This window comes from Carlito syrichta, unplaced genomic scaffold, assembly GCF_000164805.1.
Source record: "Carlito syrichta isolate Samal-C Ts95f unplaced genomic scaffold, Tarsius_syrichta-2.0.1 Scaffold303160, whole genome shotgun sequence".
Taxonomy (NCBI): Eukaryota; Metazoa; Chordata; class Mammalia; order Primates; family Tarsiidae; genus Carlito; species Carlito syrichta.
In genome coordinates, this window is record NW_007247256.1 from 74,270 (window position 1) to 93,309 (window position 19,040).

Here is a 19,040-nt window from a genome sequence, read left to right on the forward strand (position 1 = left end):
CTAATCATCAGGGAGATGCAAATCAAAACCACACTGAGATACCACCTAACTCCAGTCAGAATGGCAATTATCAACAACTCAAAAAATAACAGCTGCTGGAGAGGGTGTGGTGAAAAGGGAACACTTCTACACTGTTGGTGGGAGTGTAAACTAGTGCAACCTCTGTGGAAAGCAGTGTGGCGATTCCTAAAAGCTCTAAAAATTGACCTTCCATATGACCCCACAATCCTCCTAGTGAGAATATATCCTGAAGACCTCAAATCACTCTATAAAAAGATACCTGCACACATATGTTTATCGCAGAATTGTTCTCAATAGCAAGAACCTGGAAACAACCATGCTGTTCATCAAGAGGACTGGATTAAAAAAATGTGGTACATATACACGATGGAATACTACGCAGCCATAAAAAAGAACAAAATCATGAATTTCGCTGCAACCTGGATGGAACTAGAGTCTATAATACTGAGTGACCTCTCACAAAAACAAAAATCCGAATATCACATGTTCTCACTCATATAATGGACCTTGAACATCCAATGCAATACTATGAGAAAATGACAGATGGTACTGGGAAACTTTGGGGGGGAGGGGGATGGGATTAACAGTAGCAAATATCTGTCGGGGGATGGGAAAACACTTCTTATCTACAGGGTGCCTGAATGAAACGTCATTGTACACCTACCCTTAACTGTACCCCACAAAACCATAATAAAAACTACTGATTAATGAAAAAAAAAAAAACAAAAAAAACAAAAAAAAAAAACATGATCTTATATGGGGAAAACCTTAAATATTACACACACATCACAACTAATGAACTCAGCAAAGCTGCAAAATACAAAATCAATATGCAAAAATCAGTTACATTTCTAAACACTAACAATGAACAATCTCAAGAGTAAATTAAGAAAGGAATCCTTGAACAAAATCATGAACTTCGCAGCAACGTGGATGGAATTAGCGTTTATAATCCTGAGTGATCTCTCACAGAAACAAAGAGCTGAGTATCACATGTTCTCACTCATAAGTGGACCTTGAACAACTACCATATTACTGTATTAAAGGGATTGAAAGTAGCAGGAAACTGTGGGGGAGGGGGGTGGAGGAATAGCTGGGATTTATGCTAGTTGATATCCACCTAGGCAAGAGGGCACACCTCATGAATGAGGGTACTTGCACAATGAACATTTGTATACCTAATCCCAAATTGGACCCCACAATTCCAAAATAAAAATTGTTTTAAAAAGAGAAATGAATCCAATCTACACTTGCATCAAAAAATAAAATGTATAGAAATAAATGTAACCAAGTAAGTGAAAGATTTACATACTGAAAACTTCAAGATATTTATAAAAGAAATTAAAGATGATACAAATAAATGAAAAAAAAATCCCTGCCTACTTATGGATTGAGAAGCTTAATATTATTAAAATGCCAATATTACTCTAAGAGATCTACAAGTTAGATGTAGTTTCTATCAAAATCCCAACAGTAATTTTTTGCAAAATGTAGAAAAATCCATCCTAAAATTCATATAGACTCTTAAGAGATCCCAAGTAGCTAGAGCAATTGCTACTGACTGAATAATAATCACCCAAAATTCATATGTTGAAGCCCTAAATCTCAATACTGTTGAATGTGGCTATATTTGGAGATAGAAACTTTAAAGACATGATTAAGTTAAAATAATGTCTTTAGGGTGGGCTTTAATCCAATCTGACTAGTATTCTATAAGAAGAGGAAAACTGGACACAGAGAGACATAAAGGATTTGAGTGCACAGGGGAATTAAGAAAGTGGTCATCAATATTATGTAGCCATAAAGAAGGACAAAATTATGAACTTCACAGCAACTTGGATGGACTTAAAATCTATAATATTGAGTGATCCATGGCAGAAACAAAGAACTGAGTATCACATGTTCTCTCATAAGCGAACCTTGAACAATTATCATAATACTATAAGAAAAGGATTAGCAGTGGTGGGAATCTGCTGGCGGGGCGGGGGTGCACACCTCATCAAGTAATTGTACACCATTTTTAAAACTAACTCTGAATTGTACCCCGTCTTTAAAATAAAAAATAAGCCAGGCTTGGTGGCTCAGCCTGTAATCCCGCACTTTGGGAGGCTGAGGTGAGTGGACTGCCTGAGCCCGTGGGTTCGATACCCACCTGGGCAACTTGGCGAGACCTCATCTCTACAATTAAAAAAAAAAAAAAAATTAGCCAAGCATGGTACCACGCGCCTGTAGTTCCAGCTACTTGGAAGGCTGAGGCGGAAAGATCACCGGAGCCCAGCCTGGGCAACAGAGTGAGACTCCAACTCAATAAATAAATAAATAAACAAACAAACAAACAAATAAATAAATAGAAAGTGGCCATCTGCAAGCCAGCAAAGTGGCTTTAGGAGAAAACAATTCTGTCAACACCTTGGTTTCAAACTTCTGGCCTCTAGGACTTAGGAAATAAATGCCTGTTGTTTAAATTACAATATTTGTAGTATTTTGTTATGGAAGTGTTAGCAAACTAATACAGCAAGCTTGAAAAAGAAGAACAAAGTTGGAGGTCTAATACTTCCTGACATCAAAACTTATTACAAAGCTACAGTAATCAAGAGAGTGTGTTTCCACCACAAAGAGAGACATAATACCTTATTTCTTACCTCACTTAAACTATAAAAATTATTTTGAGGCAGATTATAAATCTAAAAGTGTGTGTTCTAAGACAATCAAGCTTTTAGAAGAAAATATGAAAAAAAAACTTTGTAATTTTGTTTGTTTTTTTTTTGAGTTGGAGTCTCACTCAGTCGCCCAGACTGGAGTGCAGTGGCCGCTTTCGGCCACCACAGCCTCGACCTGCTGGGCTCCGGCGATCCTTCCGCCTCAGCCTTCCGAGTAGCCAGAATTACAGGCGCGCGCTACATGCCCGACTGATTTTTTGATTTATTGTAGAGATGAGGTCTTGCTGCCCAGGCGGGTCTCGAACCCGTGGGCTCAGGCAATCCACTAACCTCAGCCTCCCAAAGGCACGGGATTATAGGCTGAGCCACCAAGCACGGCAAAACTTTGTAATTTTGTGAGAGACAATGATTTCTTAAACAGAACACATAAAACACTAACCATAAAACAAAAGACTGAAAAGGTGAACTTCATTTAAATTAAGAGCCTTTATTCAACAAAAGATATTAAGAGATTAAAAAGGCAAGGCAAAAATTGAGAGAAATATTTAAAATAGATATATCTGACAAAAACCTTATATATATTTAAAAAAAGACTGACAACCCAATTATTATTTTTACAAGTAAAAGTCTTAGCAAGCACCTAACACAGGAAAATATACAAATGGTCAATAAGTACATAAAAAGTCACACAACATTATTAATCATCAGGAAAATGCAAGTTAATAACCAATGAGACAACACTCTGCCTCCACCCGATGGCTAATACTGGAGAAAATATGGGGTAGCTAGAGTCCTCGTACATTGCTGACATGAGTGGTTTAACTATTTTGAGTAAATGTATATCCTAAGACCTTAGTATATATTCAGGAGAAATGACTACTTATGTCCACCAACAGACAAATGTAAGATTGTATCGGGATATCCAAATAGGAAAAGAGGAAGTTACGTTATCCCTCTTTGCAGATGACATAATTCTATACCTAGAGAACCCTAGAGAGTCTGTCAAAAACCTCCTCGCACAAATAAAAGACTTGATAAAGTCTCGGGATACAAAATCAACACACAAAAGACAATCACATTTCTATACACCACCACCAAGCAGGTTGAGACTCAAATATTAAACACAATTCCATTCACAATAGCCACAAAAATATAAAAATATGAAATACCTTAGCATATACCTAACCAAAGAAGTGAAAGACCTTTACAATGAGAACCACAAAACGCTGCTCAAAGAAATCAAGGATGATACAAACAAGTGAAAAAACATTCCAAAGGATTGTCAGTAGTGGGAAATGCTGGGAGGAGGGGGTGAGATTGACTGCAGTGGGATTCCGTGGGGAGGGGGGACACCTGCATAATGAATGTTCGTATACTTAACCCTGAATTGTACCCCACATCTTTAAAATAAAAATTTTTTTAAAGAAAAAAAAAAAAGGAAAAAACATTCCATGCTCATGGACTAGAAGAATCAATACCGTCAACATGGCCATCCTACCCATGGCAATCTACAGATTCAATGCAAATCCCTATCAAATTGCCAACATAATTTTTCACAGACCTAGAAAAGACAATACTTAAATTCATATGGGAGCAAAAAAGAAAACAAACAGTTAAAGTACTCCTCAGCAAAAGGAACAAAGCTGGAGGCGTCACACTTCCAGAATTAAACTTTACTGCAAGGCTACAGTAACCAAGACAGTATGGTATTGGTACAGGAAGAGACACACAGACCAATGGAATAGACTAGAGCCTCAAAAATAATGCACGGTCCCTCAGTCAGTTCATCTTTGACAAAGCCATCAATAACACTCATTGGAGAAAGGAAGCCATATTTAGCAAACAGTGCTGGGAAAACTGGCTAGCCACATGAAGAAGAATGAAACTGGACCCCTACCTATCACCAAATACAAAAATTAACTCAAAAGGAATCAAAAACTTAAATGTAAAACCTCAAAGTATAAGAATTTAGAAAAAAACTCAGGGAACACCCTTCTGGATATAGGAGTAGACAATGAATTCTTGGCCACGTCCTCAAAAGCAAACGCAAACAAAGCTAAGATTGATGGGTGAGACCTTCTCAAACTGAAAAGTTTTTACACAGCAAAAGAAACCATCAAGAGAGTAAAGAGACAACCTACAAGATGGGAAAAAATATTTGTAAGCTATGCATCTGACAAAGGCCTAACATCCAGATCTACCAGGAATTCAAATGAATTGAAAGGGGGAAAAAAACATTAAAAAGTGGTCAAAGGATATGAACAGTCACTTCTCAAAGAAAAACATACAAGCAGCTAATACCACATTTTAAAATTTCTCAGCCTCATTAACAATCAGAGAAATGCAAATCAAAGGTGCAATGAGATATCATGTAACACCAGTAAGGACGGCTACCATTAAAACATCAAAAAACAACAGGTGCTGGAATGGCTGCGGAAAAGGGAATACTTCTCCACTGTTGGTGGGAATGTAATCTATTTCACCCTTTGTGGAAAGCAATGTGGTGACTTCTCAAAGAACCAAAAGCTGATCCAACAATCCCTCTTCTGGGAATATACCCAGAGGAATGTAAATCACTATACAAAAAAGACACCTGCTCATGCATGTTTATTGCAGTATTTTTCACAACAGCAAAACCCGGGAACCAACTCAAATGCCCATCAAAAGTGGACTAGAAGCCGGGCTTGGTGGCTCAGCCTGTAATCCCGCGCCTTTGGGAGGCTGAGGTGAGTGGATTGCCTGAGCCCGCGGGTTCGAGACCCGCCTGGGCAGCGAGACCTCATCTCTACAATAAATCAAAAAATCAGCCGGGTGTGGTAGCGCATGCCTGTAATTCCAGCTACTTGGAAGGCTGAAGCGGAAGGATCGCCGGAGCCCAGCAGGCTAGGTTGCGGTGGCCGGGAGCGGCCACTGCACTCCAGTCTGGACAACAGAGTGAGACTCCAACTCAAAAAAAAAAAGTGGACTAGATAAAGAAAACGTGGTACATAAACACGATGAACTATTAAGCAGCCATAAAGAGCAAAATCATGGCATTTTCAACAGCATGGATATAGCTAAAAATCATCATACTAAGTGAACTAGCACAGAAACAAATAACTGAATACTACACGTTCTCTTATAAACAGGTCCTGCTCACTGGTCAAATGAGCACAAGGGTGGAATCAGCAGATATTGGACACTGCTAGGGGAGGGTGGAAGAGGAGGAAAGCGGGGCACGTGGTAACTATAAAAGCTCTAAAAAAAGTTTTTTTAAAGCCAGACACAGTGGCTCACACCTGTAATCCCAACACTTTGGGAGACAGAAGCAAGAGTATTACCTGAGCCCAGGGATTCAAGACCAGCCTGGGCAACTTGGCAAGACTTGGTCTCTACAATAAATCAAAACATTAGCTGGGCGTGGTAGAGCACGCCTGTAGTTTCAGCTACTTGGAGGGCTGAGACAGAAGGATCACCTGAGCCCAGCAAGTGGACGCTGCAGTGGCCATGAGCTTGCCACTGCACTCCAGCCTAGGCAACAGAGTAAGACTTCAACTCAAAAAAAAAAGAAAGAAACTCCTAATGGCACAAAATCCTTTGACCACATTAACTTTCGCCACCATTTTGTATTTAACACATACAAGAAAAAGGCTGAATAAGCAAACTTAATAAGTAAAATGTTAAAAAAAAAAAGTAAAAGTGTTCAATATATGAGAATGAAATTATGATAGTCACATGTTGAAATACTATACAGCAGAAGAAAAAAACTCTTGCTACACACAATATGAATAAATCTCATAGTGTTGAATAAAATAAAGCAAACATGAAAAGATATAGAGTATGATTCTACCTATAATATGTACTAACAAAAATATATGGTGATAAATGTTAGGGTAGTGATTAACTTTGGGGAACATATTGATTACAGAAGTGCTGGCAATATCTTATACCCCTGATCTAGGTAGTACTGAAATTGTTTATGTATGTGACAGTGCAATAAACTATACACATAATTGTTATGATTTTACTGTATATTAAATAATCTTTAAAAATAGTTCCAAAGTAGTCCATTTTTAACAGATTGAATGAATTGTAATTAGAGGTACAATGTTTCAGCATTACTATGAACAAGTCAAACTTTTGGAAATTGAGCACTGCAATCATTTTAATATGGATATTAAAAATACAGGCCAGCAGAATAGATACTAATTTTTATGTACTTGCTGAATTCTTTGCAAAGATACATCAAAATGGGGACTGTGTCAATAGCTCCCCCAAAAAGAGAGAAATACTTAGGCATACATTTGACAAAGGAGGCAAAAGATCTATAAGAAAAACTATAGAACCCTAATGAAAGAAACTGAAGCAGACATGCAAAGATATCCCATGCTCATGGGCTGGAAAAAATTAGTTAACTAAAATGACCATAACACCAAAAGCCATCTACAGATTCAATGCACTCTCCATCAAAAAACCAATGACATTCTTCACAGAAATAGAAAACGCAAACCTAAAATTCACATGGAACCAAAAAAGGTTCAAATAGCCAAAGTAATCCTGATGAAAAAGAACAAAGCAGGAGATATCAAACTAATTGATTTCAAAATATATTGCAAGATTATAGTAACTAAAATGCCATGGTATTAATATAAGAACAAACACACAGAGCAATGAAACAGAATATAGTTCATAAATAAATCTATGTATTTATAGCCAACTGATGTTTGATAAAGTTGTCAAGAATGTTTAATGAAAGGACAGTCTTCTCCATCAGTGGTGCTGGAAAAACTGAATATTCATGTGCAGAATGAAACTAAAACCCTCTCTCTCCCTTTATACAAAAATTAATGCAAAAGTTATTAAAGATTTAAGTGTAAGATCCAAAATTATAAACTACTAGAAGAAAACATAGAAAAAATGCTTCAGGACATTGGTCTGGGAAAATATTTTATAAATAAAATCTCAAAAGTACAGGCAACAAAAGCACAAATAGACATGTAAGATTATATCCAACAAAAAAGCTTCTTCACAACAAAGGAAACCACCAACCAAGTGAAAAGGCAAACTACAGAATGGGAGAAAATATTGACAAACTATTCATTCAACAAGAATTAACATCTAGAATATATAAGGAACTTAAATTACCCAACAGCAAAAATAAATCTGATTTAAAATGGGCAAATGAATTGAATAGACATTTCACAAAAGAAGATATGCAACTGGACAACAAATATATGAAAAAATGCTCAACATCCCTATTCATCAGAGAAATGTAAATCAAAATCACAATGAAAAATTATCTCTCCCTGGTTTGAATGGTTATCCTCAAAGAGAAAAACATAACAAAGGTTGGCAAGGATGCAAAGAAAAGGGAACTCATAATATACTAGTGATAATGTAAACCAGTACAGCTATTATGGAGAACAGTATGGAGGTTCTTCACAAAACTACCAATAGAAAATAGGATCCAGCAATTCCACTACTGGGTATTTATCTAAAGGAAAGGAAATCTATAGGTTGAAGAGTTACCTGCACCCTCATGTTTATTATAACACTATTCACAATAACCAAAGTATGGATTCAACCTAAGCAGCCAACAACAGATAAATTGATATTTTAAATGATATGTATATATATATGTGTATATATGTATATATATATATATTTTAAATATGTATATATATGTATATATGTGTAATATATGTGTGTGTATATATGTATGTGTACACACACACACACACACACACAGTGAAATACTATTCAGCCTTAAAAAGAATAAAATTCTAGACTCTCATTCACAGCAATATGGATGAGGTCATTATGTAAGTAAAATAAGTCAGGAACAGAAAGACAAATACTACATGTTCTCACTTATAGGCAAAAGCTAGGAAAGTTGATCTCATAAAAGTGGCAAGTAGAATATTGGTTACTAGAGCCTGGGAAGGGTGGGAGTAGGGGAATAAGGAATGATTAGTAAGGATACAAAATTATAGCTACATAATAAGTTCTGATGTTTTATAGCACTTTAGGGTGACTACAGTTAACAATAATTTATTATTATTTTCAAATAGCTAGAAGAATGTTCCCAACACAAATGATAAATATTTGAGGTGGTAGATGTGCTAATTACCCTGACTCGATCACTATATTTTGTGTTAAAACGTCCTTCCATATGACCCAGCAATTCCCCTATTGGGAACATACCTGGAGGAACTCAAATCATTCTACAAAAAAGATACCTGCACATGCATGTTTGTTGTAGCTTTATTCACAATAGGAAAAACATGGAACCAACCGTGCTGCCCATTGAAGCTAGACTGTATTTTTAAAATGTGGTGCATATACACAATGGAATAGTATGCAGCCATAAAAAAGACAAACATATGGACTTCATGACATCTTGGATGAATTTGGAATCTGTCATACTCAGTGATTTATCACAGAAACAAAGAAACAGAGTGTCATATGTTCTCACTCATAGGCGGACCTTGAACAATTATCATGATACTGTAAGGCAGGGATTGGCAGTAGTGGGAAACTGCCAGGGGAAGGCAGAGTGGGATTGGCAGTTGAGGGAAACCCTCATCAAAAAGGTACCTGCATAATGAACATTTGTATACCTAACCCTGAATTGTATCCCACATCTTTAAAATAATAAATAAATAAATAAATGGAAAGGGAAAGAAATCACTATATATCCCATAAATATGTATAACCATTATGTGTCAATTTTTACAAATGTTGACCACATTAGGGTTCTCCAAAGAAACAGAATAATACAGACATATTGATAATAAATATAGAAGACATTTATTATTTTAAAAATTAGCTCACATAATTTTAAGGGCTGAGAATTCTTACAAACTGCCCTCCGCAAGCTAATAACTCAGAAAAGCTGGTGGTGTGTGGTTCTGAAAACCAGAGGGCTGATGGTGTGAGTCCCTGTTGAGTGCAGAAGACTAATGTTACAATTCAGGTATTTAGGCAGAGAGATCAAATTCCCCCTTCCTCTACATTTTTATTCTGTTCAGGTCTTTGACAAATTGATGATGTCCAGCCACACTGGGAAGGGCAGTCTGCTGATTCAAATAATAATGTCATCTAGAACCCCTCACAGACAATCCCAGAAATAATGTTTAACCTGGGCATTCTGTGTCTCAATCAATTTAACACATAAAACATCACAAGTCTACCGTTTTCAACGGCTTCATATGCATCTCTTTAAACCATACCTAATTTCCAAATAAAGATAATAACAAGGCCATAATTCTAACATGATAGAACTATCCTGTGTACCATCAAAACCACACTAATCCCCTCGCCAGAATAGGAGATAGTTCTTGAGTGATGTTTATTCTTGTCCTGAAAAATCTCATACTTAAAAAGTATGATGTAAAATTAAAAATATTAAATACTATGGTATAAAATCAAAATATCTCATATTAAATAAGGGAATAAGAAAGAAAGCAAAGATATTTGCTATGTGCACACAAAAATATTCACAACAAAAATATATTCATAATTACAGTCCCTACAACTGTAACAGGTCATGTGTTTGTTGCTGTTATTCATAACTACCTTCTTCCAATACCCATTCTGTATTCTCTTTGCCTTCAATAAACACCTAAGTCGTGGTTCTTTACCTGTTGAGGTGACCCAATCCTTCATTCCTTGCCTGGATTAGGTACTGTAGTTTTCCATTGACCATAATTACAGAGCATGGTAATACTAAGAGCCGTCCTAGGGGACCATCTGCATTTCAGACATACTCTTCCTTACCTCCACTGTGGAGCAACAGTTCAATTTCCCCTTGGTAGTCAGAATCAATCATCTCATTCAGCATAATAACTCCCTTCTTTGCCAGTTGATTCAGAGGCATGAGGAGCCCAACTTGCCTCCAGTTCAACGAAATTACCGTTGCACGGACTGGGGTAAGTATTTCTCCCTCTGGAAGTAAGGCCACTAGACCAGCAGAACATAAATTCACTGTAATTGGAAGCAATAATTTTGCTGGCAAGTCAGTAGGAGTAATAATGAGTGACAAGGATGCCTGAGTCCATGGGTTCGAGAACTGCCCAGGTGACTTGGCGAGACCTCATCTCTACAATAAATCCAAAAATTAGCCGGGTGTTGTATTGCACACCTGTAGTTCCAGCTACTTGGAAGGTTGAGGAGGAAGGATTGCCTGAGCCCAGCAGGTCGAGGCTGAGGTGGCCATGAGTGTGCCACTGCACTCCACTCTGCGCGACGAAGTGAGACTCCAACTCAAAAAAAAAAAAAAAAAAATAGTGGGTGGTGCCACTCCTATTTGAAGGGTGAGCATCAGACCAGAGGATTATTTTCAAGTTTTAAGGTCTAATGAAATTTACTCTGTTAGATTTTAGCCTTAGTTAATACAGATCATTCTTCTTTATTTTCCATTTCTTCCTTTTGGAATCAGAATGGCTAACCTATGTCTGTCCTACCAAACTAAACTAACTTGTTTAGTTGCACAGACTCACAGTGAAAATCTCACTTCAAGATAAATCACACCTCACAATTCACACACATCTAATTTAGATAATATTTAGATGAAACTTGAACTTAAGACTTTAGAGTTGGAGCTAAAACAAACTAAAACTTTTAGTTCTGCTGGGATGGAATGAATGTATTTTGCATATGAGAAGGACATGAATTTGGGGGTAAAAGGGTCAGAATGCTGTGAACTGAGTATTTGTGTCCTTTCTCAATTCCTATGTTGTAATCCTAATCCCCAATGTGACGTATTGGGAGGTGGGGGCCTCTGGAAGATCATGATGGTGGAGCCTTTATGAATGGAAATAGTGCCCATATAAGAGATGTAAGAGAGATGATCTCTCTTCATCATGTGAAACTACAGCAAAAAAGGCAGCTTCTACAAGCCAAGAAGAGGGCTCTCATCAGAACCCAACCATGCTGGTACCCTGATCCTGAACTTTTAGCCTCCAGAAATGTGAGAAATAAAATTCCCAGTCTATAGCACTTTTGTTAAAGCAGCCCAAAGTGACTAAGAAATTGACCATCATATACCTGTCAAACTGATTTGAAATCTAGTATTTCTGTTTAGAACTCATAATGGACCAACACTTAAAAGTAGGTTTTTATCGTGTAATGAAAGACTAAGTAGACATAAAATTCACTGTTATATAAACCAGGAATCTATTCTGGTGGTAGTCTATCTACTCATGAAAACATCTCCTTTTCCGTTCTGGACACACAGCTACACTACATTTTCTAACTTCCTTTGCAGTTAGATGTAGCCACAATTGCTTTCTCGCCATTGGGTTGTAGGTAAATGCCACACACCATCTTCAGGTCAGATCCATAAAGCCTTCCCATGTGCTAACCTCTATTATCTGAGGAATGACATTGAGGAGGGCAGAGCCACATAATGGCTGAAGCCTACGTGAGGAGAGCCCCTAAGGAGAGCTGCCTGGTTAGTAACACACATGCCAGACTATTACTTCAGTGAGAAGCTTGTATTGTGTTAAACCTATGAAATGCATCTGTTAAATAGCAGTTTACCCAGAGTCAACATGAAAGCTTTAAAAAAAAAAAAAAGCTGAGCAGTAAAACTTGTCAATCATGACTGACTGTTAAATTATTTTATTCAGTTTTATAAAGAAATGGACATTGCTAACAAAATACCCTATATTTAGTACTAGAGCTCATTGCTTTCCTACTAAATGTGTTACTGAACATAACTGTCAGCCTAAGTTAGTACTCATGATCACACCCAGCTCTGCAAGCAATCATGCCTTGCAAATGTACTTCCTGATTTGATCATCTAAATTTATCAGTAAAAGCAAACCTTCATCAGTATCATATGCCAAGATAGAGTGAACACAATGATTACAAAATTGAAGGTGTGATTAGCTGGATTCTTTGGAATGCATCTGAAGAGTCCTCTGAAAATATTTTGAACTTTTTGAAAATACCTGGAATACTCTGATAAAGGTTTTCATCAGTATCTTCTCAAACCAGACGTCAGCAGTGGATAAAGTATCAAACACATATGCACACTCTCTTTTCTTCTATCATTTTATAAATATGACACAATTAGGAGGTCAATATGTGTTTTAAACAGCATAAAACAAAAAGTTTGTGGAACAAAAAGTCAACTGAGATTTTGGCCAACAATTAATTCTAAGCAACTAACTATATAAGGTAGTGGTCTATCAATGTCAATGACTATATAAAAGTAAGCCTCTTAATACTATGGTTCTGCAAGTTCACACTCAGTACCCACCTCTAAGCTTCTGGCATCCCCAGTAAGAGGAGGTTAAAAAAGCTTTGACCTAAGGCTGCCCAGGTCTTCAATTCATACAGAAGTCATTACACAAAGAAGGTAGGAAGACCGAGTCTATCAGCTTACAGTGACTAAGTTAATATGCACCGTACAAACATATATTAATCGATGTCTCCAACAGCCCAGTAATACCACTGGCTAGGAGTCTCTAATGGCCAATAAAAAATGTGACTGCAAGTTGATATAGGTAGGTTAGAAAAAAGATTCAAGATAATTAATATAAAAACTAAAAAAAAAAAAAGGATCTCCTTATTGGTTGCAATCTCTCCTCTGCCTAATACCTAGCAACATGTAGTCACACTTTTAGTACTAACAGATTACAAAAAATTACAAATTTTTCCTCAAGAAGTTTGCCTTGTTTATACAAACAAATCTGCTGGGTTTATTATTCCTTGTATTTCAGTGGGAAAAAAGTGAGCTGATTCACCTGACAGCATTAATATAAATGTTAAGAAAAATCCAGGGAAATTAGCAAAGGTGATGGAATGACTCAAGTTTGGGAAACAGCATTATAAGTAATCATAAAAAAAATGTTCAGCCTCATTAGTCATCAAAGAAATGCAAATTAAAACTACACTGAGATACCACCTAAATCCAGTCAGGTTGGCTATCATCAACTCAAAAAACAACAGATACTGGAGAGGATGCAGGGAAAGGGAATATGTGTACACTGATGGTGGGAGTGTAAACTAGTACAGCCTCTGTAAAAACAGTGGGGCAATTCCTAAAAGATCTAAAAATCTACCTTCCATATGACCTCACAATCCCCCTACTGGGAATATACATGGAAGAACTCAAATCACTCTATGACAAAGATACTTACACACATATGTTTATCGCAGCATTGTTCACAGTAGCAAGAACATGGATCCAACCATGCTGCCCATCACAAGAGGACTGGATTTTTTAAAATGTCGTACATATACATATACGTGATGGAATGTTACACAGCCATAAAGAAGAACAAAATCATGAACTCTGCAGCAACCTGAATGGACTTAGAGTCTATAATACTGAGTGATCTTTCACAGAAACAACGAAATGAGTACCACATGTTCTCACTCGTAAGCGGACCTTGAACAACTATCGTACTACTATAGAAAAGGATTTACAGTAGCAGGAAACTACCGGTAGGGGGGCAGGAAAGCGGGATTGGCAGTAGTGGGAATCTGCCTGGGGAAGGAGGGGGCACACCTCATCAACAAGGGTACTTGCATAATCAACATTTGTATACCTAACCCTGAATTGTATCCTACTTCTTTAAAATAAAAAAAATAATAAAAGTTTAAAAAATAAAAATAAAATTATCTCTTAGATAAAAGCATTGGAATGAATATTATGAGGGGGGACCTCCCCCCAAAAAACTTGGAATTATTCTTTAGAGGGCAGGATCTTTGTAGTACAGGCTTCTTCCCCAGGTAAGTATCCTTGAAACTCACTGGCATCAGTGCACTAAATAGCGCTGTGAGAAGTTGCATTTGGCTTCAGTGAATTTTTCCGAGATTCTTTCAATGCATTTGCCCATTTCATGATGGGTGACTTACAAGCATACCTGCCCACACCACACTCTATTCCACAGTTTTTGACCAAAAACTGCATGATTCTCAAGCCCCACTATCCTCCCTATTCACCCAATCTCATGTTGAGTGAGCAACTTTTTGTTTCCCCAGAGGAAAAAATTTATCCAAGGGAAAAGTTTTGCTGTTGTGGAAGAGGTGAAATGAAAAATGGCAGAAGTACTAAAAGGCATCAAAACCGATGAGTTCAAAAACGTTTTTGAGCAATGAAAATAAATCTCGATAGATGTATTATATCAACCGAAGAATACTTTGAAGGTGACTGAAATTGAAACATGTAAGAATAAATACACAATTTTTTACAAATACATTTGTTTTTTGGTAGTTCCCCTCATGTAATTAAATGATGCTTGGAATCTGAAAAGGAAAGCAGAAGTTACATTTGCTTTAAGCTTTGAATTTGTTCCATTCATCACTTTCCTCAATGATTTAGTTTAATCAGATGTTTTCAGTGAATTTTTTTACTTTCTCATTTTTTTATGTTCTCAGTCAATTTCAGCTTGGGCATTCTGAACTCAATGCTTGGAATATTCAAGTCTATTTTAAATTGTTGCTTCTCTGTAATGAACCTAATCTATACATTCCAACCAGCATCTATATATAAGTTGCCAACTGTATGCTATTGATATAAATATATTGAACATGAGTACAGTTATATTGCTACATGTTTATACAAAATATCCTGAGATTTATGAATTAGTTGCCACCTATTAATGATCTGAAATACTAATATACATTTACATTAGCATATAAATCTGGTCACAAAATACTCGTACACAAACCTAATTTCTAGTTTCCTAAAATAGAATATAACCCATTATGATGCCTTATTATGAAACAAAAGCTCTAACTAAAAATGAGAGTGAAGTTTGATAAAATTATAGCTAACAAACACTGTAAAGGCAATGAGAAGTGGTACCAAATATAGTGGCCTCAGCATCAAGAAACACATTCCTAGCCCTGGATATAGTTATCGCCTGCTGGTATGTACAGCAAGTCAGAAAATTCTTTGGATCTCAGTTGCCAAATTTTTTAAATGAGGAAAATGAAAGCGCTGATCTCTAAGAAAACAGAAACATCTGTGAACAGTTTACAATTCAATGAAAAAACAGAGAAACTTCAGCCAGAAACAAGCCATAAAAGCAATCACTTAAAGTGATTTATGCTATAAGTAGCCAAAACCTCCCTGTGCATTTTTAATGGAATCTTCATTTTCTTCAAGTGTTTGATTTCTTTTCTAGTCCTTCCCCACCTGCAGCTCCTGTTCTTTCTATCACCTAAAAGTTATGTTTAAATCAGTAAATGCTTATTAAATAGGAAACATTTCCAGGAAGGGAAATCCCTCATTTCCTATTGAGAGGTAGGAAAACAAAGAACATGAAAAGGTCTCTCCCTATGTAGTGTTGACCAGCAAATAATAATAGAGTAAAACAAAAGTAATAATAAAGAACTAAGAATGAGTCGGGCTCAGTGGCTCAGCCTGTAATCCCACGCCTTGGGAGGCTGAGGTGAGTGGATTGCCTAACCCCACGGGTTCGAGACCCGCCTGGGCAACTTGGTGAGACCTCATCTCTACAATAAATAAAAAATTAGCTGGGCATGGTAGTGCGCGCCTGTAATTCCAGCTACTCAGAAGGCTGAAGCGGAAGGATCGCCGGAGCCCAGCAGGTTGAGGCTGTGGTGGCCAGGAGCGGCCACTGCACTCCAGTCTGGGCAACAGAGTGAGACTCCAACTCCAAAAAAAAAAAAGAAGTAAGAACGATTCTCTCCATTTCTTATTAGGCCATCTTTGTCATTTCCAAACACCATCCTGTACATGACATATCAATTTGCAGGGGACCATGGGCCAGGAAATATATTAAAAGTACAAATGGCAAAGAGTGTTTCTAATACTAACAGCTAATTTTTTTAAAAAAAAAGGCTTAAATAGAGCTATCAATTCTATTATTGCAAGGTAAAATATATTTCTAATGTACTCAATGAAAAGTGAACATTTATATTAGAAGGTTATTTCATGGTGACTTTGAGAATTGTTCTCTGTAAGTAAGCCTTAATCTCTCAGAATGTGAGGTTTATCAAGCTAAGCTGCTTGATTCTTTAGCATTCCTTGAAAATGTATTTTTGAATCTGATCTGACTCAAACTTCTAATGAAAAGAGATCTAAATCGTCAACTTTGCAGGCATTGCCTTGCATATGGGAGAAAGCTGAGAACCCAGGTGAGACTCAGAATTGGAAATGGGACCACAGCAAGCAAGGATCAATGGTAACTTCTGAAGCACAGCTGCTTTCAGAATTTTGGAATGGAAATTAAAGATCAGTACTTTAGCATAGACCCAAGGAGCTTTATGTGTTTAAGTACAAAATAAAAGTCAACAAAAGGGCCAATACTCCAGAATCCAGGATGAATGTGATAGCTCTTCATTTACATTCAAGAATAACATATGTACAGGAATCACCCTCTCCCCACTAAGAATAATGAAAATAAACCCAAATATAAAGCACTGAAAAGCTTTAAAAACGCTGAGAATAGTATTAATAGGATCAAAGAGATATAGCAATGTAATGCAATTTTGGAAATTTTTAAAGCATTTCCATTTTCAAAAAACATTCTATGAGATTGTTTTAAAAACCTGCAGCATACAAAACTACACTTATAAAATACAGCAATCCGAAAGTCACTTTGATTTATACATCATAATAAGTATAAGTAGCTGATTTATGTATAATTCTCATTAAAATCGCAAAGCACAAATTTCATTAAAATAGAACTAAATGCTTAGATTATAAAATATAAAAGTAAAAGACTGGCACAATGACAAACATCTATTTATTATATTAAATACAGGTCTGAAATGTTGACATTACAGATTTCAAAAATTTACATTTCAGAAGCCCAAAATGTCCTGTTGGTGTTTTGACAACTAAAACAGTGTTTTAAAAAGTTACTTTTAAAAACTCCTTTTAAAAAACCTCAACAATTTGAGGATAAAAATAAGTAAAATCCCAAACTTCAAAGTTGATTACAAATTCTTTTGAATCCCTAAGGTGGTTGTAAACAGTTTCTCTTTCAATGTTCATAGCTTAAAGGAATGTGAATATCACAGTTTATATGAATTTCGGCCTAGGAAGTCCTGTACCGCTACACAGTAGTTTCATGTTTCCATAATCCAGTCCTAACATTGCCAGTACTATCAGTACCAAGCAAGGGTCCATCCTGCCCATTGCTTTTAATTGGTCCATTCTGAATGGCCAAGTTGAGGCCATAAGACTTCTGCTGACTTTCAAGTTCAACTACAGTTGGCTTCCTTAATGCATCTTTTTTACTACTAGTTGAAACAGGCTTTTCGAAATTTCTGCTACTTTTGGGAAGTGTGCTACAAGCATCACTGCTATCTTGCTGGGGTGGGTTGTACTGTCTCTCCCTGTAGGCCAAATAAGCTCTTCGGCTCCTCGAGTGTCCTTCGTTATTGCCAGGCCGACTTTTAGGTAAGCCATTCTGCACACTCCCCTCCACGCTGGTTGGGACATCGTAGGCATATTCTCTCAGGACTGCAAGTCGGCTCGCCCGATGTCCTTTACTTCTGTTTTTATGATGGCGGTTTGGGTGCACGTTTGTTCGTAATTGAACCTCCAAAGGCGCCACATGCATTTTAATATCATTGTCCATCGAATGTTCTGTCAGACTATTATCAAGCTGAGGGGTGGAGTTCAAAGGTAAAGAATTGGCATGGCACTGAGCTGCCGCAGCCTGCAAGTTTGTTAATTTGCAGCCCTGGGAGGAATTCTTGAAGCTGGAAGCACTTTTGTTTGTGCATGAAGACTCTGCACTGCTATTGGGGCACTTGGGGGCCTCTCCATTAGTCCCACTAGAGTTGGAGGGCTGGACATTGACCTGCACTGAATAGGAGCTCCGTCCTGGGCAGCAAGTCATGATCCACGCAAGTCTAACGTCCTCCCTATTAACACAATGGTGAACCATGATAAATGCACTGAAGCTTAAACATGTGGCTCCAAAAAAGAAGCTAAAAACCAAATTCAAAGGGTAATATAAAGAAACAGCCAAGGCCCCAAACATCCACAGAGCAACATACAAGAGCAAAGTAAGGCTGGCCCCCAAAAGTTGAGAATGAAAAGTGTGCTCGTTTTCCAACGCTGATGTAGAAATCAGCGACAAAGACATGGAGTCCTGATGATTGACTTCCCCATTTTCAGTGGCTGCCAATCTCTGTTGCTCCTCTGTGGGTTCCTTAAGCTCATATTTGCGCTCAGGGTGTCTTTTCAACTGAATAAATATGCTTAGAAAGTACATACAATTTACAAAAGTGATGAAGCTGGCAGGCCCGTAGAAGGCTCCCAAGGAGGGTTCCCATGACATCCAGCAACTAGAAGAGAAAATGATTAAGCTAGATCAGATGCCACCTATTTCAATAAATTATTTAAGGAATTGAAATAAACCATAGTGCTGGGAAAATAGT

General features: G+C 37.2%; 1 protein-coding gene across 1 annotated transcript in view; it reads right to left on the reverse strand.

The window, feature by feature from the left end:
* Positions 1–17,373: 17,373 nt before the first annotated feature.
* Positions 17,374–19,040, reverse strand: part of ADGRA3 (adhesion G protein-coupled receptor A3) — a 131,723-nt gene continuing 130,056 nt past the window's right edge. The window contains exon 19 of the mRNA XM_008057941.2: positions 17,374–18,947. Coding sequence (XP_008056132.1) covers positions 17,705–18,947 — 1,243 coding nt within the window. The 3' untranslated portion in view covers positions 17,374–17,704. The remainder of the gene's footprint in view (positions 18,948–19,040) is intronic.